At 38.0% G+C, this 24,663-nt stretch overlaps 1 protein-coding gene across 2 annotated transcripts in view; it reads right to left on the bottom strand.

Moving 5' to 3' along the window:
• LOC148404218 (mitogen-activated protein kinase kinase kinase kinase 4-like) overlaps positions 1–24,185 on the bottom strand; it is a 47,296-nt gene extending 23,111 nt beyond the window's left edge. For both annotated transcript variants that reach the window (XM_088373213.1, XM_088373224.1), the window contains exons 1-12: positions 23,990–24,185; positions 23,306–23,371; positions 12,191–12,247; positions 9,564–9,689; positions 7,975–8,085; positions 5,784–5,874; positions 5,528–5,658; positions 4,582–4,636; positions 4,397–4,475; positions 3,300–3,472; positions 1,318–1,390; positions 206–329 (exon numbers count right to left, since the gene is read on the bottom strand). In XM_088373213.1, coding sequence (XP_088229339.1) covers positions 206–329; positions 1,318–1,390; positions 3,300–3,472; positions 4,397–4,475; positions 4,582–4,636; positions 5,528–5,658; positions 5,784–5,874; positions 7,975–8,085; positions 9,564–9,689; positions 12,191–12,247; positions 23,306–23,371; positions 23,990–24,046 — 1,143 coding nt within the window. In that variant the 5' untranslated portion in view covers positions 24,047–24,185. The remainder of the gene's footprint in view (positions 1–205; positions 330–1,317; positions 1,391–3,299; positions 3,473–4,396; positions 4,476–4,581; positions 4,637–5,527; positions 5,659–5,783; positions 5,875–7,974; positions 8,086–9,563; positions 9,690–12,190; positions 12,248–23,305; positions 23,372–23,989) is intronic.
• Between the last annotated feature and the right edge of the window lie 478 nt (positions 24,186–24,663).

Genomic DNA, 24,663 nt, shown 5'->3' with positions numbered 1-24,663 from the left:
ATGGGCCATTCATTGAAGGTGCGCCTTGTAATCCGGTGCGTCTTATATATGGACAAAGTTTTAAAATTGGCCATTCACTGAAGGTGCCCTTTATAATCCGGTGCGCCTTATCGTGCGGAAAATACGGTACTGTAAAATAATTAATCTTAAACAATCTTATGTTTACGTTATCTTGTGTGATAATAGAATAACAATAAAAATAAACCTGTTGTCTCTGCTGTTCCCCACCAACTCTATAGACTCTGTGACGGCTCTCTTCTCGATCCTCTGTCTGTAAACGCAGAAACTCCCGCCTTAAGGTCCATTCGCCAGGAACATTCACTATCGAGCTAGAGGAAGTGATAGAGGGTAAGATAGACAGAACTTGTACTTATGTATCAATGTAGATTAATATAAAAAACGTTATTAATTATTTAATTATAATTTTAATTACATCATATTTTGGCGGATGATAAAAGAATGGCATCCGAAATAATAAACACAAACGTTAAGCATTTTCATGTTGGAAAATGTCAGTTAAGAAAACCATCCACAGTTCTTCCATCGTTAAACGTGCTGTCAGGGTCAGCAAGGCCTTCTCTGATGGCTTAAACACCGATGCAAAAAATCTGAATTCTAACATTTGTCTTGGGAAATTGTTCGATTTTATTCCCATTACGAAGTATTTCTCTTGCTTTCACATAGCATCTACGTATAAATGGACAAAGGTGGGCTGGTCCGTCACTCGCCGTCAGCCAAGCCACCCACTCGTCATCGTCAATCTGGCATAATTTCAAGGCCACCTGGTCATCTTTAGTCCGTAAAACCGTCATTGCTATCTTAACAGAGCTTCTCTCATTGCTAAGTTACACTTTGTCACCTTCATTTTAGGACCATCAGTAGAAATCTGTTGTCAGTGAAACGGGAGTCCATCACTGACAGACTGACACACTTTATGGACCGAAGGATTGACCACCACTGGGATTTAGTGACTATTCGGGTGACGGGCAAAATAAAAAAAATGTTTACATCTGAGCTTTGTCTGTCAGTGTTTCCAAGTTTCCGTCATTTGCAAACAAAATGAGAGTTAGGCATTGACAAAGGGACAGGCTTTCCATCAGTATTCATAGAATTCCCATCTCTGTAAATGTATGTTGGATTTTTTTCTTAGAGACAGATTTTAGACTCCGCTGGCCCTAATTTGGTAGACTGGTGCCTGTCCCCTCGGCATAAAAAACACATTTACATTTGATTAGCTATTAAATAATTTAGTTTTCTTCTGTGTCAAAATGTGCTTTCATCCTTAAAGCTGTGTTTGCCCTTCTTGTTGGCATTTACCTTGGTTCTCCCTCCTCCTCAGTGACCTCATCTTCTTCCTCTTCACTTCCACTGTACTCGTACTCTGGGCCCTCTGAGAAGTACCATAGGAAGAGCAAGAACATAAGATAACATAATATTAGGATAATTACATACTGTACAACTACAACCCCCCAAAACAAGGTTCTAAATTAGGAGACAAGAATGTAAATTTTAATATAGTATGTAAATACGTACTGTAATACACCAGACATCCCAAACCACTTGTGGTTACTGTACGTATGTTACAGTGGATCAAACACATATGCTGCATAATTTGGTTAATTTATCTTTTAATATCAACTAAAGCTACAACTAAAATTTTGAATATTTTTACCCCAAACAATGGCTACTATTTCATTTATGCATGCACACATTTTATCAGTCATTAGTGTGTTTTCATAAACTAACACAAGATTAGAACCACATGGTTCTCCAGTTCCCTACTTCCTTTCCAGTTCAGCAATTCTCTTGCTCAACTCTTTTGTTTATTTTCTAACTTTCCTTCTCTCTTGGCCCAAGTGTTTTCAGATAACAATGGGTAAATCTGATGGCTGAGACATTGGTATTACACACTTGAATATGAACTCTTTAGCGGAAAATCTAGTAATTCTGTAAATGCGTTATGTTTTGACCACTGCATGTGTTGTGTTAACAAAAAGGCTATATATGCTCATTAAAACAAACAAACAAACAAACAAACAAACAAACAAACAAACAAACAAACAAACAAACAAACAAACAAACAAACAAACAAACAAAACTAAAAAATAGAAGGTCTTGTTTATTTGTAGCAACATTGGTCCTCATCTTGCTTTTCCTAGCCTTCGTTTTTTAAAGCAAAACCAAAAGATAACATCAGTAATTCTAAACAAAATGAGCATTAATTGTTGTCCCGTAAGACAATATATAATTAACTAGTTACAATAATTTACAAACAGCCATAACATTAATAAAAAAAGTTGAATATTCATCTTTGTTTAAAAAGGCTAAGGCTGATCGCTACGAATTGGCCCAACAAAAAATATTTTTTTTCCATTTATTAATTTACGTGGTTACAGTTAGTTAATAGTATTTATATTTGTACAGTACTGTATATATTATACTTGTTCAAAAATGCCTCCCACCCCCCACTTTTCTGAACATCATTAGAACATTATTATTAAAAACCCAAGCTCACATTCGGAACTTAGACGAATCTGTGCTAAAAATGTATATGTGCATTCTCTCAGGGTTTGACATGACAGTCAGCTAGCTGCATCAAAGTGGTTCTTTTGCTCCGGAACTTGGGAATGCAAGTCATTGAAAAACAACTTTGCATTGGGGTTGTTATTATGTTAATTTGTCTCTGTGTTAGGTAACTACGCGGTTTTGTAATTTCACACTTGATTTGTGAGGAAGCATTTAAGAGACCTGACTTTTGACTATAAACAAGACATTAAAACGTAATTTTTCCCTTTATTATTCTGCTTTAAGTACATGATTTGAACCATAAAACAGCTTTTCAGCAATTTGCCGTGACTATTTAAATGTCTTCTTTGCAGAGACCCTTTATTGAAATTATTGAAAAGCCACCCCCAAGTCCGATTTATGTGCATGAATGACATTGGGCAAAGTGCAAGAGGTTTTATCTGCTTACTTTCTGATCAACCACACACAGGCTTTACATTATATTTACAACTTTTATGGCTAACCAAGTGTTTTTGAATGAATGAAAGAGTTGCCTATGCTTTCATGCAGTTCATAGAATGGATATATGCAAACAGTTATAAAGTTAATGTTCTGTTCAATTATCAGCAATAAACGAGGGATCACTGTATTGGCTATTGGTGTACAACAAAATGTACAGGAAGAAAAGTAACACAGAGAATACTTTGCTCATGCTATGTGTCCCCTTTACAGGAAGTACAAGAAAATTGTGAATGTTCTTCCATAGGGTCTGTTAGCAAACAACACCCATTTACCTTTCTCCTTTTTCTTTCGGGTTCTGTCGAGGTGATCTTTGAGCATGATGCGAACTTGTCTCTCATTAGTCAAATCTCGGATGAAGGCATGCCTCAGCAGTACATCTGTTGTGGGTCGGTGCAGATGGTTCTTAACTAGGCAGCTATCAATGAATGACAGAAAGCGCTTAGACCTGTAAAGAGATGAAAAGAAACAAGTCAGAATGGACAAAATGGATGATAATGTGTAAAAATGTGACTAAAAACAGGATGTTGGGATTCCTGCTCTTGCTAGTCTATGCGAACATAGTAGCATTTTTTTCATTTTTGGCAATTTTAGATTAGCGCACATTAAAATATATTTACAATACATATACCGGTATGTTCATTTACAACCACGCAACTACAAGAACTTCACACTCACCTGCGGTTAGTGAGAACAGCTACTGGGAAAATTCCTTTTAAAATGCTCAATTGATGGTCCGTCTTTTGCTAAGGCAATGTTTCCAATATGTGAATTAAAGCTGACAACATTTGATTGATGCCTAAATTTTTTCAGAGGAACATCCTAGAAAGTGCAGAGAAGCCGGGCAGAGAGAGAACTGAATCCTTTGGACTTTTAAAGCTACTGAAGGCTATCCTATGAAATTAGGTTTCTTATGACGTTAATAGAGAGTGAAAGACAGCATGGTTCAGCCACCAGTTCAATCTTTCGAGGTATATCCATTATGCAAAGGGCTGAAGGAGATGACATAAGAGTGGGAGTAACCAGACTGCAAACTTGCATTGATAATTAGTCCATTTTTATTAGTGTGTTGGAGGTATAACTTGTGCTTATTGTAAAAGAATTGATCTTTTTTAAAACTAGTCAAATTTGCCAAAATGTGAATTGCATTGATTAAAATGTCTGGTTGGTGATTTTCAGCAACCATGACAAAACATTTTTAATTAGAAATTTACATACATTCAGAGTAACCTGCATGTTGAAAAATCACATTTATCTGTTTGTGTCTATATCTCATTAGCAACCGTTATAATGCGTTTAGTCCCTTTCTTATTCAAAGAAAGTGTAATACCTTTGCGCGTGCATGTGTGTGTATGTGCATGTAAAAGCTCACCATTTTTTGGACTTAAGTCTGGGTGGAGGGTTGCGTGGAATTAGAAACAGAGCTCTCATGGGATGCATGTCACACAGAGCTACACACAGACAGGTTCAAGGAGCGACAGAGCAAAAAAACAGTCAAGATAAATCCTGAGAGGAACATACAGTTTATAAAATGTAATAATTCAGTAAATGTCTTACGTGGGGCTCCTTCTGCCATCTCTAAAGCAGTGATGCCTAAAGACCAGAGGTCACTCTGACGAAAGAGAAAAAAAAAGTTTAATCCAGGCGCAGACACTAACATCAGGTTGGACTCAAGACATGACGCTACTTTGTGAACTGTCTTAAAAAGACGGCTTGTCAAAAGAGAGCTGAGTCACATTAAAAGGGGAAGAAATTATTAAATAAAATTACTTCAAAATATATTTATATCTATTTTTAGATGTGCTAGATAAATAGTATACCATAATTGATCTCAAGCAGTGACGTACTACTTCCAGTGCATATAAATCACCAAGAGACTCGTTAAAATTGTGACATGCGCAGTCGGTGCTCATTCAACAAACAGATAGTGAATTCCACCTCCCCCAGCCAGTACCATTTGAACTGAGTTACCTCAAAAGCTGACGTCATTTCCTGTTTAGCTCAGAGTGGCTCTTGCCTTTGACAGGAACGAGCCACATCCGATATGGCCGCCACGTCTATTTGACGCCCAGCACGTTGATGTGGTGGCCATATTGGATGAAGATGAGCCAGGCTCTGACAGCTACCCACTTTTGCCTTTATGTTCCAATCAGTGAAGTCATTTGACAATATTTGGACCCTACGCTGAGTGGGGTGAGTAGCGGTTGCCAGCCAATGACAGGGCACATTTAGCAAAATACAGCCATTCAGAGTTTAACATTCTCACACTATCCTAAGGATAATTTAGAGTCTTCAATTATGCATGTATTTGGATAGTGGGAGAAACCAGAGAAGCCAAAGAAGATACAAATAGGAAGGCCGGAGCCTGGATTTTAACTCCAATCTTCAGATTTGTAAGGCATAGTTGTACATTGTACATAGAAATAAAGGTGATTTGAAATTGCAGAATTCTTTTATTAGTTATGCTTTGTGTCATTTTTTTTTATAAATATGTTTTTTATACCCTGTAATCATACGTAGCTTCTGGATTCTCATCACAGGCAATGACCTCAGGAGCCATCCAATAGGGAGTACCGATGAAGGTGTTTCTTCGACCAATCGTCTTGTCCAATTGTGCGGAAACCCCAAAATCCACTAAAACACACATAATATAACACACCATATAAATAACTATGTGATTATTGCACAAATGTAAGCCAGTGCCTGCAGCAATCTGCATGTGCTCAATATGCCAATGTGCATGTGTCCATGTGTCATACCAAGTTTTACTTCGGCATTCTCTGTAAGCAAAACATTCTGTCCCTTAATGTCCCTGTGAATCACATGATGGGAATGGAGATGGGAAAGACCCTGAAGGACAAACATGAACAAAAATCACACATGCACACAGTCAGATGACAAATGAGGTCATAAACATTCACTGAATAGGGTAAGTATTTCAAGCTTGTTGAGATGCTTTTCCCCTTCAGGAAAAAATACCAGAGACTATTAGTTTAAGTGGTGGGCGCAATTTTCAAGTGTGTGTGTGTGTGTGTGTGTGTGTGTGTGTGTGTGTGTGTGTGTGTGTGTGTGTGTGTGTGTGTGTGTGTGTGTGTGTGTGTGTGTGTGTGTGTGTGTGTGCGCGCGCGTGCATGTGTGCGTACTCTCACTTCTTCAAAGGGGGTTAAATAAACAGAGGAAGTAAGTCCTAATTCTGACAATGACTTCACCGTGCGATGCTGAGTCCGTGGTGTGCTTGTGTTTAAACAATAAGACAACAGCATGGCTAACCACAGCAGAAAAACAAAACTGGTAACATCCCAGCCCTCTTTGTCACTCACTACTCAGAATCCTTCTAGTTTTATCAAGAAAGTAGTTCCCGGGATCCCTTATGATGATAATCACAACAGAAAAAATACAAATGAATTCCTTGTAGCAGGTGTGTTAAATAAATTTTTGTCGCAGGTCACATTGTACTAATTATGATTTCCCTTGCCGGAATGACATTGAACCCATGTAACTGCCGCATATTTATCATATACAGTATCAATAACAAACCAATAGATAACTCATTTTGAAATCTGTAGCCAGTGAAAAAAATATAATTGTTCAACCACCATATTTTGCAGACTATAAGCCGATACTTTTTGCACAAGCTTTGAACCCTGCGTCTTACAGTCTTGTGTGGCTTATCGATACATTTTTCCTGATTTTTATGATATTGTATGATTTGTGCATATTCGCTTATATATAAAAATTAAACAATAAAACACCTGCGGCTTATCGTCTGGTGCGTTTTATGTATGAACAAAACAGGATTTTCCCATATTATTTGGTTGGTGCGGGTTATTTTCGGTTGCGGTTTATCGTCCAGAAATTTAATACGTTTCAATTTCATTGTAAAGTTTGCAATGTCTCAATGTTATTTAAAGTGGAGACCATTTGCAGTTTTAGTACTTTCAGTAAAAATATGAAGTTAATATACATGATTTGTCTTTGTGAATTACATAAGATGATGCAGCTGACCGAATCTGGTGCCCCAGGGGGCCTTGAGTTTGACATGTCCCCGTGTAACCAGGGGTAGGGAACCATGGTCCTACGAGAGCGATGTCCTGCCTGTCAGCTCATTAGCAAGCTCTGTAGAAACCTGACAGGATCCTGATCAATTGGATGATGTGTTGCAGCAGAGAGAGACGGCAAACAGGCAGGATATGGCTCTCGTGGAGCCAGGTTCCCTACCCCGAGTATAATTTGACACTTTCAGTGATCATTTTATATGTAGCATCTATTGTTTAATTTACGGCTTTAAGAAGATATTCTTTCTATCAGTTCCGCATATAAAATGCAAGAATATGCTGATTTCATCATCATATTTATGAAATTTTGACTAGCCCGGGATACGTCAGCATTTTTAAGACCTGGTGGCCCGACACACATCCTTGCCCGGGGCCGTAGGGGCACCATTCATGTCAGACCGTGCCTTACACTGTTAAGGTCACAGTGGGAAAACATAAAATCACAAACGTGTTCTCTGGACATGGACAAGACATTGGTGTCCATCATCAGTGTTTTTGCATTAGAATCAAGTGGCCCCACAACACATCACAAGGCCTCCGTTGCTTTTCCATTACAACAGGCACATGACGGGACGGGTTCGGCATGAATTCTACTGTGTAAACTTGGGCTGGGGTTAATTTCAGATGACATGCCCTCACGCAGAGAAACTGTTTGGATGATGGATGGATGGATGGATGGATGGATGGATGGATGGATGGATGGATGGATGGATGGATGGATGGATGGATGGATGGATGGATGGATGGATGGATGGATGGATGGATGGATGGATGGATGGATGGATGGATGGACGGACGACGAACGAACAGACAGATATCAAATCTCTGAAGATTAGGATGACAATAACATTTAGAGTCATGTGATTGTTGCGCTTGTGTGTTTGTGTTACTTTACCCTGAGAACTTCTCGGCAGATGTAAGCAATCCAATCCTCTTTTAGACAGTTACCCTTTGTTTTTTTTACCAAATCAGTCACAGAGCCAGCGCCACAGTACTCCATCACCAACTAGATAGACAGATACAATCAAAAGTTGTCGTAATGAATGTTTTGCACCTTACAAATACATTTTGAACAGCAAAACTGAAAATCAAACATGACCATCAAACGTAATGATATGTATTGCTAGCAGTCTCATGTTCACTTGAAACAGGCTGTACATGATTGTCAATTACGAATGGCCGGAGAATTATTTTCAATAACTCACTGACTGACTCAGTCAAAGTCATGGCAGTTAGAGCTCACAAAGGACAGAACAGTACGGAATAGTGAAGGAAATTAGGAACAGCAGGAAAAGGTGTTATGTCTGGACAAGCAGAGGCACTTGTTTTTTTCTCATTGTCAATCTTGACTCCAAGATCTTGACGATCTAGAGTTGTTTGCGGTTGACTAAGGACTGCTCCAAAGTTCACTGGGTGAGGGGCAGTTTTTGGAATAACAGTGTTTAAAATAAGGGCGTTAGGTAACACCATTATTTTTTCAGTAACATGGAAATCTAACTAATTACTGTTTCCATCGTTATAACGCCGTTTTCATTACTGAACGTTAAATGCGGTGCGTTGCTATGAATTAATTGAATGAACTGCGTCATCCAGATGCAACCCTGACTGCTCCACACACAAAGTGGAGACTGGGTGGGTTAACAACGAGATAAGCGATTATGATTAGCTAAGGCAGATGTGTTTCATGGTAACCAATCGGAGCCAGTGTTTTTACACGAGCCAGGCCACGTGCTTCGGGCGCACACACACACGCACACGCCCACACGCACACACACACGCACACACACACACACAAACCACTTTATATTGTGTTTACTTTTAAAGGAAACACTTAAAGCACAGAATGTCTACCAGACCAGTTGTCTGAGATTATGAGTTTGATTTATTGAATTAAGACTACAGAGTTAAACACACTATGTTGTTGAAATGTTTACTTTTGTTGTGAACAAAATACTTCAAGTGCCGGATAAACATTGTGCAATAAATATTGAAGGTTATGTACAAGTACCCGTCTGTTCCACTCATTTCATCTGACTTGTGAAAACTGCTCAGAAAAATCCAAATTGTTTGACATATAACAACTTATTTTTACAGTAACACAAATAGTTACTTTCTCTGGTAACTAGTTGCTTTTATTATAAAGTAATTTAGTTACTAACGCAGTTACTTATTGGATCAAGTAGTGAATAATTATAACTAATTACTTTTTTAAAGTAACGTTCCCAACACTAGTGAGGTGTCAATTTGTGACAGCTAGGAACCCTATCTGTCCACCAATTTCTTTTTCCCCTGGAGGGTAAGAAATTTGGCTCACTGGTCAGTGCTATGGGTTCCCAAGCCCGATATGTGACTGAGGCGCAAAAAGACAATTTAGAATCACAAACTGCGATGCAAAACCGCTTATTTCCAGCCTTGTTATACAGATGCAACCTGTAAAATAGAGGCATTAAAAGAAATATATCATTGTACTGCGAAAGAACAAACCCAGAGCTGGTGGTCCTGTCCAATAGAACCTTTCTTAACAAACGCTCCATAATAAGTTGCGATGTTTCTATGGTGGGAATAACTCTTTAACATGTTGATCTCCAGCTTTATTTCCTCTTCTTCCTCCTACAGAAAAAAAAAGAGACAAATTAGGATCTTTGCATTGTTTTTACAAATGTAAGCTGCAAAACATTAGTGCTCTGTGATTTAATACTTGTGAAGAAAGACAGGTGATTTTTTTAAAATTCTGATGACCTTGTAATTTGCTTTGAAAAAAAAAAGGGATGTTTAAAGGGTCAGTTGTTATTTTTGCTACGCAGCAAGTATGAACAAAAACAACCAAAATTCTTTTACACTTCTGCATCAAAAGTTGGTTTTAAAGATCAACTTAGCATATCAAAAGGCTTTCAACAGAGTTTTGGTGTCTGCAGAGATTGTCCATTCAACCTGGTTGAAAGTTTTGGTTACCGTTCATCCGAAAAAACACTTGAAGTCAGGAAGTCAAGTTCTTTCACATCAAACTCATCCAATCATGACTTTTGGACCTTGGCCTTTGCAAATGAATTAAGATTACATGTGAGTATTGGGCATGGATGAAACGTCTTATTATTTTCTTATATAGTGTACGTTTATAATAGGACCGGGTCAGACGATAAAATCATGTAACCAATGTAATACTTTATAATGATGGTCTGCTTTAAAATATGGTTGTAAATATTATCTGCAGCAAGTTCAGTATGATTCCTCACTAAATTCTTTGACTCAACAGCTCGGTCAAGGTTAGTCATTTGTTTGGAAGGGTTGCACAGCAGTCCTTGTTTTTATTTTCTAAATCCAAATGATGAAGTCCTAAATCCAAGCTTAACTGAGGAAGACAGAGGATGGGGTTGGGAGAAGAGGTAAAGAAGCTGGATGTGGATGTGAACCACAAGGCAGGAAATAACTGGGCGCTTGTAACAGTCGCTGACCTCCTTTCATTTGCCACAGGAACAGTGGGGTTAGAATGACACGGTAGAAGTTGAACAAACACAGCGCATCCTGCTTGTGTCTGCACTGTGTGTGCGTGTGCGTGTGTGCGCGCGCACGTGTTGAGACAAAGGCATGCTAATGAGTATGGTCATGATTGTTGAACACAGACAAGGGTGTGGGTGGGTCTTCACACTAAACACCAACATCAGCAAATGTTGACATTTGACTTAATGCTGGTTACGCTATTAATTAGGACTAAAATTTGATTGAGTTGTTTACAGGGATTTAATCACATTCCTAAAACCCAACACTAAATTCAAATGTTATGTATCATTTAATCCAGACTAAACTGCCAGTCAAAGCTGTTAATTACTGTACTTTTCGCACCATAAGACACATTTAAAATCCCTTAATTTTCACAAAAAAAGAAGGTGCGCCTTATGTGTGGACCGAATTCCAAAATCTGTAAATGATGATGTGTGCCTGCCGCAACAGTGATGTAATATGTAGACGTAATATGTAGACCCGTTGAACCAATCAGAGGACATTACATTATACGTAAAATACGTAGACCGGGGCGGTAAACTAATTCGAGAACTGTACGTAATATGTAGTAGATTACGTACCTCCGCCGCCGCCATTAATAAATAAATACTACCGTTTTGTGTAATGCAAACAGCATTAGCCCTCTAAAATGGCATAGACAAAGAGACATGATTACGAGGCACAATTCAAGCTTTCTGGAAAGCCGGGATCAATGCCAAAGAGCAACTTTCTGCTGAAATGGAATTTTATAAAATAATGTGTATTACAAATTATTCATTTATTTTCTCTCCGGAGAGCTGCAAAAATAAAGTAACTTTTAGATAATATAAGCAGTCAACTTTTTTCAGCTAAACTAATTTAAAGTGAAACATCATTGACGCACTCCAAAACACAATAAAATGTTTATTTAAATGTTAAAAAAAAATCTGTTTACTTCTGTTTAATTAAGACCAGCATTGAAAAAAACTCAAAGTTCCTCTGTCCCGTTTTTGAGAAGATTTTCTCAGGAGGGACTGACATTGACATGCATTGCTTTTTTTTCCCTTTTCGACTACACTCTACGTTATGTGTCCAGACATAACTCCTTTTCCCGCTATCTCTCCTTACTGTTTCTCTCGCTCTACTCTGTTGTAATAAGCCACCACTCGAGGCAGGCTGAGACAAATTGACAATCATGTGCAAACGCTTTGAAGTGAACGAGAGAGTTGGCTCGGAGTTTGCTTTTCTGCTTTAAACGTTTGAATTTTAACAAGCAAACAGTGATGCAAGACCGCTTATTTCTAGGTGTTATCTCTACTGTCATCCAGATTTAAGTGGAAGGCGAGATTGTCTAACTTGCGGAGAACAGAAACAGAATTCTGACCCAAACAAAGTCTACATTTTAAATACGTCACAGAGATTCAGTAAATCTGTTTAAAAACTCTAAAGTTACAACAGAAGTGTTTTTCTCCATCCTTGTATTGAATCAACACTTTACAGTATTACGGTATAGAATGATGGGTACCAGTATTCAGCTATTTCCAGGTTGATTTTCAAGTACTCAATGTTTACTTTTAAGTACTCGAGTTGCGATAATAATAATTACAAGGAATAAAGATAAAATGCAACGTTACCTCTGTGACTTCCATGACTTTGATAGCGGCCATTTGACCTGTTTTGACATGGCGACCCTGTTAAGAAACAAGAACGACATCAGCATGAGCATACGTATTTAAGTCATACAATGTATTATGGACAACAATCAGTGTACGAGACACAACAATGTACACAATGTATTTATAAAATTGTGTGAGGGATTGTCATGCCAAGTAACCCTTATGCATACTCTCCTTGACATTATTTCTATAATTGGACAGAATTTTGGCATGAGCATGACTGTGATAAATAAGGAAATGGCCTTCCTGTCACAATGGTGTCTGTTAGCACTGCTGTCGCCACAAGTTACAAATGCGAAATGTTCTACTTATTAACAACATGCGTAACTAACACACACACATACACACACACACAACACAACACACACACAACACACACACAGCCAGAATTCATGAGGGCAAGCACTTTGTGACACTGTCAATTACATCTCACCCAGACTTACTACACTCTACAATTGTGGTAATGCTGAAGGAATCAGACACACACATCAAATATGGAGAATATAAATGCAGACACACATACACAGAGTGTCAAGAGTGTTCTATAAATATTGTGCCAGTGAAAAGGTTACAATAATATATTAATACATATTTGATTAGATACAGTTGAGACATTTATAACAGAGAGCAAATGGACAAATTAACAAACTCTTCCTACCTCAAACTCTTTCTTTCCCTTTGAAAAGCTGTATATCAGCAGCAATCTGTCTGTCTCATAAATAATCTCTACTTTATAGATGTAAGTATGGACAAAATATACAGTTGTGTTCTATTCTCATGTAGCTCCTTCATTCTCTTAATGTGCATGATAGGCATGTCTCGTAAGAACAAGAAGCCATGTTGATTCTAAGCAAACCTCATCCTGTCTACTGGATCCATTTATTTTCTGTACTGCTTATGAACCCAAAACAACTTTAGGCATGCTAGCATTGTTTTAACATGCTGGCCCAATTGCCGATTGCATTTTAGAAAATAGTGACTCCTCTCAAATTGTAAATCACTCCTTATCCAATGTGTATGTATTGTCCAGCAGGAAATTGGACTTTTTTGCCTCGTTGGACCGTCATGGAGGCACCTGAGTTGCCATAAAAGTGAACTATATCAATATAAAGGTGTATTATCGGCTCTAATGCGTTTTTTCAATTTAGTTTTTTCTAACCCTAATCAAACCACACATGTATAGTAAAGAAAAGCCTTTTGTTAAGTAAAATGTGGATTTTAACTGATGTATTCGGCAAGTTATTTGCGGGTTAGTACGAAACAGACACCCACGTCAGCAACACACTCGGATGATTAGCTGCTTTCCTCTTTAGTTTTCATCTCTCTCTCTACCTCTTCCTTCCTCCCCTGTGCTAGGACTTTGTGCCTCTCACCTCTGTCTTCCTTCCTTTATCCTGCCTTGCTTGCTCCCATGGCCCCCCTTGTGTCTTTTTTTGTACCCCCTTAAAAACAGAAATCAGTTGGAAGATGTTTCCTAAAGTCCTCCTTTTACGGGTCAGCACGAAAAGAGAGGAAGTTGAGCTTTTGAAACCAAAAAGATATAAGGAAGTGTAAGTGATTCATGGTTAAGGATTGCATTATCGTACAGTCTGGCCTTTTAAGTTTATATTTCACAATGATGACAAGCACATCAGCTGTGGGAGTAGCATGAAGACAGGGTTCTTGCAGGTTTGAGTAAGGGAAATTTAAGTCATTTTTAAGACCTTTTAAGACCATTACGCATATAAATGTAAAACCAACACAGTGTATAACTAGAAACATTCTAATTCTCTCAGATAATCTCAACGCATGTCATTTATTGAATCAGTCAAAGAAAAATATCAAACAAACTCATGAAACAGATAATCAAAATACTATTGGATGATAACAGAACTTCCTGAAAACCATATTTACAACACAACTTGTATACACAACAGTACATTCTAACCCTACATATGTCTGAACTCATCACCTTCAGCACTGATTTCAGTTTTGAGGGCTTTCATTTCAGTAACCTTTTCTTTGTGCGCCCTTCTAAGGAAGGGCATTAGACTAGGCCAGAAGCTGAGCCATCTTGGAGGTACTAACCTTGCTCTCAGCTTGTTCTGTAAGGGCATCTGCTTTTATATTGCTTGTATATTTAAGATAAGACTGGTTAAAGTATAAGACCTAGGATGAACATATGGGTGTTTTAAAGACTTCTTAAGGCCTTACATTTCACTTTTTTAATTTTAGACTTTTTAAGAGTTTTTAAGGACACGTGGGAACTCTAGAAGAGAAAGACCTAGTATAAGTGACCCTTGACAAGGAATAAAATGCTAAATGCACATGTTCTTTAGACGCATTTCACATTTCCTTAGGGGTGTTAAAGATTATGGATCAGTGACAATATCAGTTCTCTCTTTTCAACTTTAGCTACAAAAAAACGAAGCAGTGGAACGTTGGGAATCAGAATTTTCACACAGAGACACAACACACAAACACACACGCGCTCCCACACACACACACATGCATGCAAGCACGCACGCACACGCACGCGCGCACGCACGCACGCACACGCACACACACACACACACACACACACACACACACACACACACACACACACACACACACACACACACACACACACACACACACACTGTCATTCTCTTTCTGTCAGAGCGACTTTGAAAGGGAAGTTCCTTTTACAAACAAGGAAACGCCCTGTGTGTGTATGTGTATATGCAAGCATGCGTTGAGAGAAAATAATGATTAGACGAGGCGTAAAAAGAACAGGCACAATCTATTTAGAAGTGATACAGTATTAGATGGGTTGAAACTCATCATATGTCTTACATTCCATTTTTTTTACTCTAGCTGAAAATAGAATAACCATGCAGGGACTCTTTTAAATAATCGTCAAAACAAGCACCACACCACTACTGGACTGAAATAGAACTTCTATTCAGTAACATTTTCCCAAGAAGACTATCAGACTTTTATAAGAACGTTCTTTGTCGTATTTGTCTACTAGTTGTCCCATGTGATTATTACTGTTGAATACATAGCAGGGGTGGCGGAGGTCCTTGCCTTGGGTGGATGTGTGTTGTAGAAAAAACTGGAAAAGTAGGCCACAAAGGAAGAAGGTCAGTGTCTCATTTGGGAAATGAAGGAGAAAGGAGTACTCAAAACGTGCTTTATTATCCAAAATTGTTTTAGTTGTAGTTAATATTATTATTATTATTATGAATGCGAGATTTAACTGACATGTCTGGAACACACCTCTGTTTTTACAAATGGGCCACCAAGCTTTACATGTACACCTAAATCTCAATTTTACTTGCTTTGATCCTACGTGACTTTCTGTCTAATGCGGTTTGGTCATTGACCCAATTTTTTTGGGCATAAATACATTTTCAAGTTGTATTTTAAATGGATGATATAAGGACCGTACAAAGCTAAATGACTAGTGCGTAAACCTTAGCGCTAGTTTTTTGATGATTTTCCGTGACAAATTTAAATGCGTTTAATCATAGGAAGTCGGGCTGTTTGATCTTATTATATTTATTTATCACAGTGTTATGGATTGTTTTTGATTCGGAAAGAGGGAAGTTCGCAGAAGAACCTCATCCACACAGTCACTCACAAGTCAATGAGCGTGGCCGGACACAGTCATAGAACAAGTGGCTGTGTTATTCTCGCTTCCATCCAATTCACATAGCATCAAAATGACTTACTCAATCCACCTGATATTGTCATATGCATATTGCTTCTCTTTTAATAAAATGTCAACAGACTTCGATGTGTGGGGAGCAAATGGACCCCTTCGTCTAGCCAACAAAATAGCTGACCTATATTAACGTGAGAAGGGACCCCTTCGGCTGCCTAAAAACGTGCCTTTCTACAAAAACAACACTTTCTATAACAACGCGCCTTCGGGGTTAATGCGATTCTCACATTCTGGACCCCAAATTCTGCATAAAATCAAGATTTAGGTGTATGTCAAATTGAAATAATATTGAAACTGTAAATAAACTTGGATTCTGTAGGCATTTTGATCTGTATCACAGTTCTAGCGGGTATTCCACAACATGTGGTTTTACCAACAGTGAGTTAAAATTATAACTTGAGGTTATCTGAACCCCTCATGACTAAACCCACACAGTTGATTCCAAAACAACGGTTATGAATTAAGTCGATCAACGCTGCACGTTAGTATTGAGCATGTTCTTGGTAAATCATTATCTATTGAAGGTCAAACTGCAAAACAAATTTTATTCGTAGTATTTTACGGTACTTGAACAACAATTCCTCGAGGCATATGAGGAAAAAACAATTATAACCAGAAAGCACAACACCATTGTCTCAGCCAAGGCACGCGATTTAATTTGAGCGCTGAGCAACGGCGATGTGATTTTAAAAATTAGGTGGATTTTGTTCATTAATTCAAATCCCACATTCTCAATATTAATGACAATGCTGTGTTTGATCTGTTGGGGCACATAGAACATAGTGAAAAGAAATTCTTGACTTGACTTCCCCTTTAACATACACAAAACATTTCTGTATCGAGAAACAGAAAAAAAAAATCAAATGAATCATAAATTCTGAAAGACGTGTGTAATTAGTACACGATGTCAGTGGCAACAACCATTGTTTTTGTAATTGATTGTGTTGGCACTACATAGAACTGAGATGGCACAATGATTTGAAACATGACTACACTAAGCTGGTGGCATATGGTACAAATAAAACGTGAATACAACACAATTCATCACATTTAGCATTCAAGAAAATTCCAGCGAAGACTCGTGGCTTCAACATACGCATTGTCTTCAGAATTGGAGATGCCACAACAGTGTATCACTTAGAATGCTTACTAATGGAGATGAGAGTGCTAACATTTTATACACGCAAACACTGATGGGAAGCAGAAACAAAGTATTCCACATATCTTAGGTCAAGGGTAAGAACATTTGTTTAAGTCACTAAATTCTGGTGTCATACTTCCACAACCTGTTTTTACTGGTTCACAAATCAGAAAATTTGTGTCATGAGATCTTGTGTGTCTACCCTTGTGTAAGAGGAACCTGTGAGTGCATATACGAATGTCATGACTCAACCAACCCAACCTATTTCGTAAAGTCATTCAAACTCATGCGACATTCACACACTCAAGGGTTGATGAACACATTCATTCTTTAACGTCGATGTCAATTCATACCAAATGTAAAGCAATACAATTGCACAATTTTTAATCAATAATAATAATACTGATTAATAATTACTCTTATTATTTTATCACATCATATCCAATCTAGCCAATTTCAGGTGATTTCAGATAATTGGTGCAAAATGTGGTCCACATGTCAGTGAACGCTTAAACGTGAACGCTTAAACATTTGAATAATCACTATAATGCCCTACTCATATCAAGAGTCCAACATTACTGAACATTGGCAGTATACAGGTCCTGTATACTTTCACAACTACTTTTTAAGCTTGATAGACAGAAATTAATTTAATAATTAATTTCCAGCAGCAGCTCGGAGATGCTTGGTTTGCATGATCTATTATAAGTAGCATGTCGCTTCTGATTGGTGAGCTTTGTAGGAGAGGAGGCGACAGCGTCTATGTATGAAATAACTGACAACAATTTTGGTGTCAAGAGTTGTAAGAAAAAAAATAATGATAAAAATAAGATCTCATTGTCTGGGATCACAGCTTTGCATAAATAAATAAATAAATTTGCCCTATGGCATCAGAATAGTTTTCAGAATGTGTGGTCCAACTTGCTGGTTGAACATTGATTCACTTAAAAAGACATTATTTTCTTCCCTTCGCAACCAATCACCACCACCTTTCACTGCTTGCAATATTGCACACATACTGCAGAGGTAAAATAAACAACTTCACTGATATTTGTCATGTCGTTTAAATGTGAATATAGTTTGGTGCAAAATAACTGTCGTGGCCACCTTCTGGTGGCGAAATGACAACAGAGCCCATTTAATGTACACCTGTTTGTACTCTTAAAATGCATCAGCTTCAAAAACAGTTGTTCCCAATAAACTGGCCAAATGTCAATGCACCACGATACTGTTTAATTGAGTCCAACGCTGTAATTGATGATATAACACCATTAAAAAATATCTGGTGTTTGTTACTCAACTGCTTCCATTAGGTCAGTAGTTCTTAATCGTATTGGAGGTACCGAACCCCACCAGTTTTAAATGCGCATTCACCGAACCCCTCTTTAGCGAAAAAAATAATAAATTCAAATTCAAGACATAAATGTTTTTTACTGGTGCACAAAATGAGCCGTGAATGATCATCACCTTGTTCAAAGAACAAAACCAACACAATGCATGAACTCACATCAAATTACATACTTGCAAATCAGTGTGCCTTTGCATAGCTGTTCAGATATGCGTTATCACGAATTTTGTGCATTCAGCATTTAAACGGTACACAGTTCAGATGCTGGCATTACGTATTTTGCGACGTGAACGCTGATAATTTGTTTCTGTCTTCAGGAAATGCTGCGTAAATGACACCCATTGTTCACTATTCAGAGGTAATTTCTAACATATAATTTGTCATTTGTACCAGTTCTCAACTGAATATCTTTGAATGCAGGTAGTGAATCTCTTCAAATGTAAAAATAATTCATTTATTTTTTTCAGTGGTTGGTGCACAGGCACAATTATGATACAATGAAGTAGACCATGATATTAAACAATCTCTGGTGGACAAAGAGGCGAGTGAAATACCTTTATTTATTCAGGGCGCACTAAAGAATGGGTTGATTTAAAGGTTATCATTTTGACCTGGTTTTGAACAAGTTTATTTTGGGGCTCTAATATCACACTGCTCCACCACACTTTCTGATAACCATTCATCACCAAACGTTATCGCGACTGGTTGGCTGGTAGTGTCCAAATCAGATATCAGCCAATACCAAGATGCTGTACTTACACTCCAAGTGAATCAACTGCGCATCATTATTATCTTGTAATCTGCGAAACATTTGTGACATAACAAAAAACGTCCAAACTGAAACATTTGGCATTTCTGTGTGTTATTTGCTCCTACTTTGCAAAATTCTAGATTTAAATCAACTGAATGTATTGGAACTATGTAGAAGATGGAATTTAAAAAGTGATGTGATTAATACTTTCAACACACAGCATTGAGATAAATATGGCAGTGACCACAAACCACAGTACTCATGTGTGCATGAACAGATCATGCATAAAGGAAGTGAAGCTGGTGTCTGTAGACTGTAGTTGTGTATTTTCTGTAAGAAGCTTACATGTGTCTTCTTACCCTATAAACGGAAGCAGCTAAAATAAGTTTTGCTTACGGTAACATGGATATTGTGTTAACCGTTATGTTTCCGTGCTGAGACAGATCGTGATATGGTTTCTAAATGAAATAGGACATTTTCAAGTTCTGCTACCAATCGAGTGTAGCAAAGAGTACGCCAGCGGGACTGTTTTTCCATTAGTTACAATTATTCAAGGTTGAATCAATTCATCTTCAGACTCAAATGATTACAAAAAAAGTCAATCTCAGAGACTTGAAGAGAGAATTTTTCCACATAAACTAACAATTTTGGATGCCTGTGCAAGCTAAACCTCCTATCCACTCTGAACTACTTTTGCAACCATAAGGGTGTCAGTTTCATGCATTTAAATACACAATTTCAAGGCACATCTACTTAGGCAAACGCTACGTTGCGAGTGACGTCTCTTTCTTCACCGGATGCGAGTCATTGTTATTTGCACACACTGGACAGACTGAGATTGCATTTAATGTGGAATGTGAACGTTTACACACACGCATGCACGCACACACTAAAAAATCGGATTCCACCAAAAAATCCAACTTGAGCATTAAGACCTGCGGTGCGAGCATATATTAATAAACCAGACAGGTACTCATTACGAGTGTTTTTGTCAAAGCCTTATTGACCATTGTATCATAGCTTGTGTTCGCAAATATGCCTTTGCCAGACAACTGGCTCTGTTGTTTCTAAAGGTCACCTGAGACACTTTAATGAGCAGGCTTTGCTCGATGATCTAGCATTAGTAAAACAGCACAAAATAAATATCCCTGAGGTTGAGGATGTCAGGTCTTACTTCCAAACTAAATTTGTAAACAACCATAAGACAATAAAAATTGGAAATTGCCTTTGTCCCTGGGTCAGTCCTGATTTTGTCTGAGCTTGAATAGCAATCAAAAACACCAACCGCTGGTAAAAAGCAAAAAGACCTCACAAGAAATACATGACTGGCAGTTATGCAGGTCATTCGGAAATAAATGTCAGGTATAAAAGTTTATCAGGTGCTCACCACCAGCATCACCACACCTCTGCTCTTTCGTCAATTCCATTGTTGTTCTTGTCAAAACTAAATCTATTACCGTATTTTCCGGACTATAAGTCGCTCCGGAGTATAAGTCGCACCAGCCATAAAATGCCCCAAAAAGTGAAAAAAAAACATATATAAGTCACTCCGGAGTATAAGTCGCATTTTGGGGGCAATTTATTCGACAAAATCCCACACCAAAAACAGTCATGAACGAGCAATAACAGGCTAAACGATAGCAACAACAGGCTAAACGATAGGTATGCTAACGTGACAAACACAAACAAAGAGCTGAGAACGGGCCTGACGTAACATATAGAGTGATTAAGGACAACTATTACATGAATAACATGTTTATAAAACCATCGGTGTCACTCCAATTCATTAAATAGCAACAACAGGCTAAACGATAGGTATGCTAACGTGACAAACACAAACAAAGAGCTGAGAACAGGCCTGACGTAACATATAGAGTGATTAAGGACAACTATTACATGAATAACAAGTTTATAAAACCATCGGTGTCACTCCAATTCATTAAATAGCAACAACAGGCTAAACGATAGGTATGCTAACGTGACAAACACAAACAAAGAGCTGAGAACGGGCCTGACATAACATATAGAGTGATTAAGGACAACTATTACTTGAATAACATGTTTATAAAACCATCAGTGTCACTCCAATTCATTAAATCCATCGATCGTTCTTTGTCAACAATGGGTGCACGCGGCTGAGGGTGCTTGCACTTCAAAATATTCCACAGGCTCATATAACGATAGATAAACTATATTTCAAATAACTATAATATAAGCCAATAATATTATCAAACCATCCGTGCACTTTAAATCCATCGATCAAATTCCTCGTCCTTTGTCAACATCGCCGCGTGTGCGCCCTGACGTCAGCCTCGTCTTTATTCCACAGATCTAGTATATAACTATATTGTAGCGTTAACAAAGTACAAGGATAGACGTGGGTTTGGTAAATGGCTCTTAATTAAACAAAACAAACTTCCAAGCGTGTGGCGGCGTGGACTTCCAGACACGAGAGCTCCATGGCATAGGACCGGGCGTGCGTAATGGCCATGTCCGAGCCCCATGCACCGTTCGCGGACAGCCACTCGGCCGAGTGCCGGCCCCCGACTCAGTAGAGTAGGACCGGGCGTGCGTAAAAGCCATAATAGTTTTTCAAACCTTCTATGTCACTCCAAATCCTTAATTCCTTCAAACTCTTTGTTCTCCGTGTCACTTAGAAATGATCACCGCTAATGATGCCGGTAGTCCTTACGTGGATACGTTTGTCCATTATGTAAACAACCGCCGCGCCACGCCGTGCTACTGACGTCACTTGAAATAGTAATCCATCGGTACATCACGGTTCTCCAAACTTTCTTTCTGCTGCTCGATTACTGTTTTCAGCTGCATATTTTACAACTTGAAGTTTGTAACCTGGAAAATATGAGTTTCTTTTTGGTGCCATTTTTCTTAAGCCCACCCAGTTGATGAGTCACGGCCAACGGTGAAATTTGGAGCGCACTCATCCAGTTTCGTCTGAAAATATATATTTTTTTTCAGATGTAGTTTTTTGTTTTGTTTATTTGGTTGTTTTATCAAAGTCAAAGTCTGCTTTGTCGTCGATTTTTTTTCATCTACTAAAACACACAAAGAGATTGAAATTACGTTCCCACTATCCCTCGGTGAGATAGTACACATATGCATGCAAGCAACACAAAAAACCCAAGAAGGCACAAACAATGAATAAATAAGAGTGTTGAATAAATGATAAATAAACAAATAATAATAAATAATAATAATAATAATAAATATAAGAGGAGCAAAAATGGAGCAAGTGTACATACAGCAGACAGTAGACTTGGATATGGTGCTTTAAAGTGTTAATTGCTTTATTTGATGTTTTCTCTATTTTTTATGTTTTGAATATGTTCAAGGTAAAGATATAAAAGCACGTGAAGTGATCAACTATACTAAAAATAACATGGGAAGTGGTCAACTATACTTGTAAGTAAATGATGTTTTAATGATCCAGTAAAAATTTGTGAAAAAAAACATATATAAGTCGCTCCTGAGTATAAGTCGCCCCCCCACCCAAACTATGAAAAAAAAACGCGACTTATAGTCCGGAAATTACGGTATGTTAATGCAACGCTTCTACAAAATACTTTGTCAAAGCAGTGTTTGTATTTGATGATTTTATATCTCTTATCATTTTGTAAGCTTTATAATGGTACCAGTTTGACCCTGTAACGCAGGGGTGTCAAACTCATTTTTTTCGCGGGCCGCATTGTAGTCATAGCTTCTTTTGGAGGGCCATTATAACTGTCAACCCAAATAAATGTATGAGCACCTCATATTATATATACATATACAGTAAAAGCTACAAAACCAACTGACAAAGAACTCGTTTTCAAATCAGACGAGTAAAAACTAGTCAAATATTAAAAAAAATGATGTGGCGGGCTATATCTGGCCCTCAGTACCTTGAGTTTGACACCTGTGCTGTAACGGATTGATTAGATTTTTATTATTTACTATGAAAACATTTGTTTCCCAAAATGTTCAACTAAGGTTCTACCATAGCGGGTGTGTGATGTTATTGGACAATTATTGACCATAATAGTCAGTCACTGTGAGAAACTTCCATTTGGTTGTAGAATACCATTACCATGACCTCCTGACCTCAGCATTGACAAGACTAAACAAAGTACCATGGAACTCACCTTGTACACTTGACCGTAGGTTCCATTGCCTACCACCTCCACCAGCTCAAAAATACCAGCGGGATCCTGCAGAAAAAGAGGTCAAGAAAAAGAACACACATAAATGGACTTCATCAATACAGCTAAACAAAGTTGACATGAAACAATGTGTACTGTACTCCATAGTTGCGGCTCATGTTGCACAATTCCGTTGTTCCCGAGGGTGACTAAGGAAGTGGGGTTGCAAATCTGGATGACATTATCATTTACATTCACCACTCATGGCCCCTAAGGTTTCTTCGTTTCCTATCTGACATTTCTGTGGCTATAAAGCAGCTAAATGCATAACAACGCACAAATACATCTCATATAACAACTCATTTAAGTTAATTTGTTTGTTTCTGTCAACGTTAACAAAAATGCCTTCTGTAAGGCATCCAGACTGTCGACAATCCAAAGTTTCCTTGAAAAAATGTTGCGCGTTCAAACCGTAAAGTGGCGTTAGACAAGTGACACTGCTGACAACAGTCACTTAAAGATAATCACTCAAGACGTCTATCAAGTTGGTAATATGAGTCTTCTCAAACATTAAATACAATATACTGCACTATCCAACTTAAACAATGTTTGCAATAACAAAAACAGTGACGACAAATTAACGCTGTGGTTAACAACATAAACTCTTAAAGTTGTGTCTTGTCTTACTCTCAGTGCAGTAAGATCTATGCTGTCCAAACTTCGAGTGGTGTTTTCTCTCGACATTGCTGCCAATGATGTTGTAAAGGCGTTGATGTCTGTGTTCAAGTCATGGACGGTCTCGCTCTCTCTCTTCGTCAAACTAACGGACTTGGCTGGACACCATTCTCAAGTTGTGCTAACGCGATCAAGCTAGCATGGCAAGTGCACCACTTCCCAAAGCACCTTTCACAATAATGCACAACAGGAACTACTATAAATTTGAAAAAGTGATTATTACATTCTTGAATATTTGTTTTACGCTTTACTTTAGTAATCAAAAACTATAAATATTTTGTTTTCAATCACTTGTGTTTTCCAAATCTTTTACTTTTTGGTACCTCACTGACCTATCATCTGTCCCTAAAATATTGACATCCGCCTGCCTCACCTCACGCTACTCCATACGTCTTCTAACTTGATTTGTTGCTCCCAAACAGTTTTCTGCTTCCTTCTTGTCATACAGCGCCAAGAAAAACGGAACAACACCTCGGTCAACAGATCTCAACTGAAAGGAAAAACCTTGATGTCCCCCCAAATAATACTGATATATTCATGTTAAATCCTGGGGAAAAAAGCTCTGCCACTGTATCATATGACAATATCATTATGCAAATGAAAATCAGCACAAGCAGCAGGTCAAC

The sequence above is a fragment of the Syngnathus floridae genome, chromosome 1, assembly GCF_059516105.1.
Source record: "Syngnathus floridae isolate MCC-2025c chromosome 1, RoL_Sflo_1.0, whole genome shotgun sequence".
Taxonomy (NCBI): domain Eukaryota; kingdom Metazoa; phylum Chordata; class Actinopteri; order Syngnathiformes; family Syngnathidae; genus Syngnathus; species Syngnathus floridae.
The sequence above is the reverse complement of the archived record's forward strand: the minus strand, read 5'-3'. Positions and strand labels throughout refer to the sequence as shown.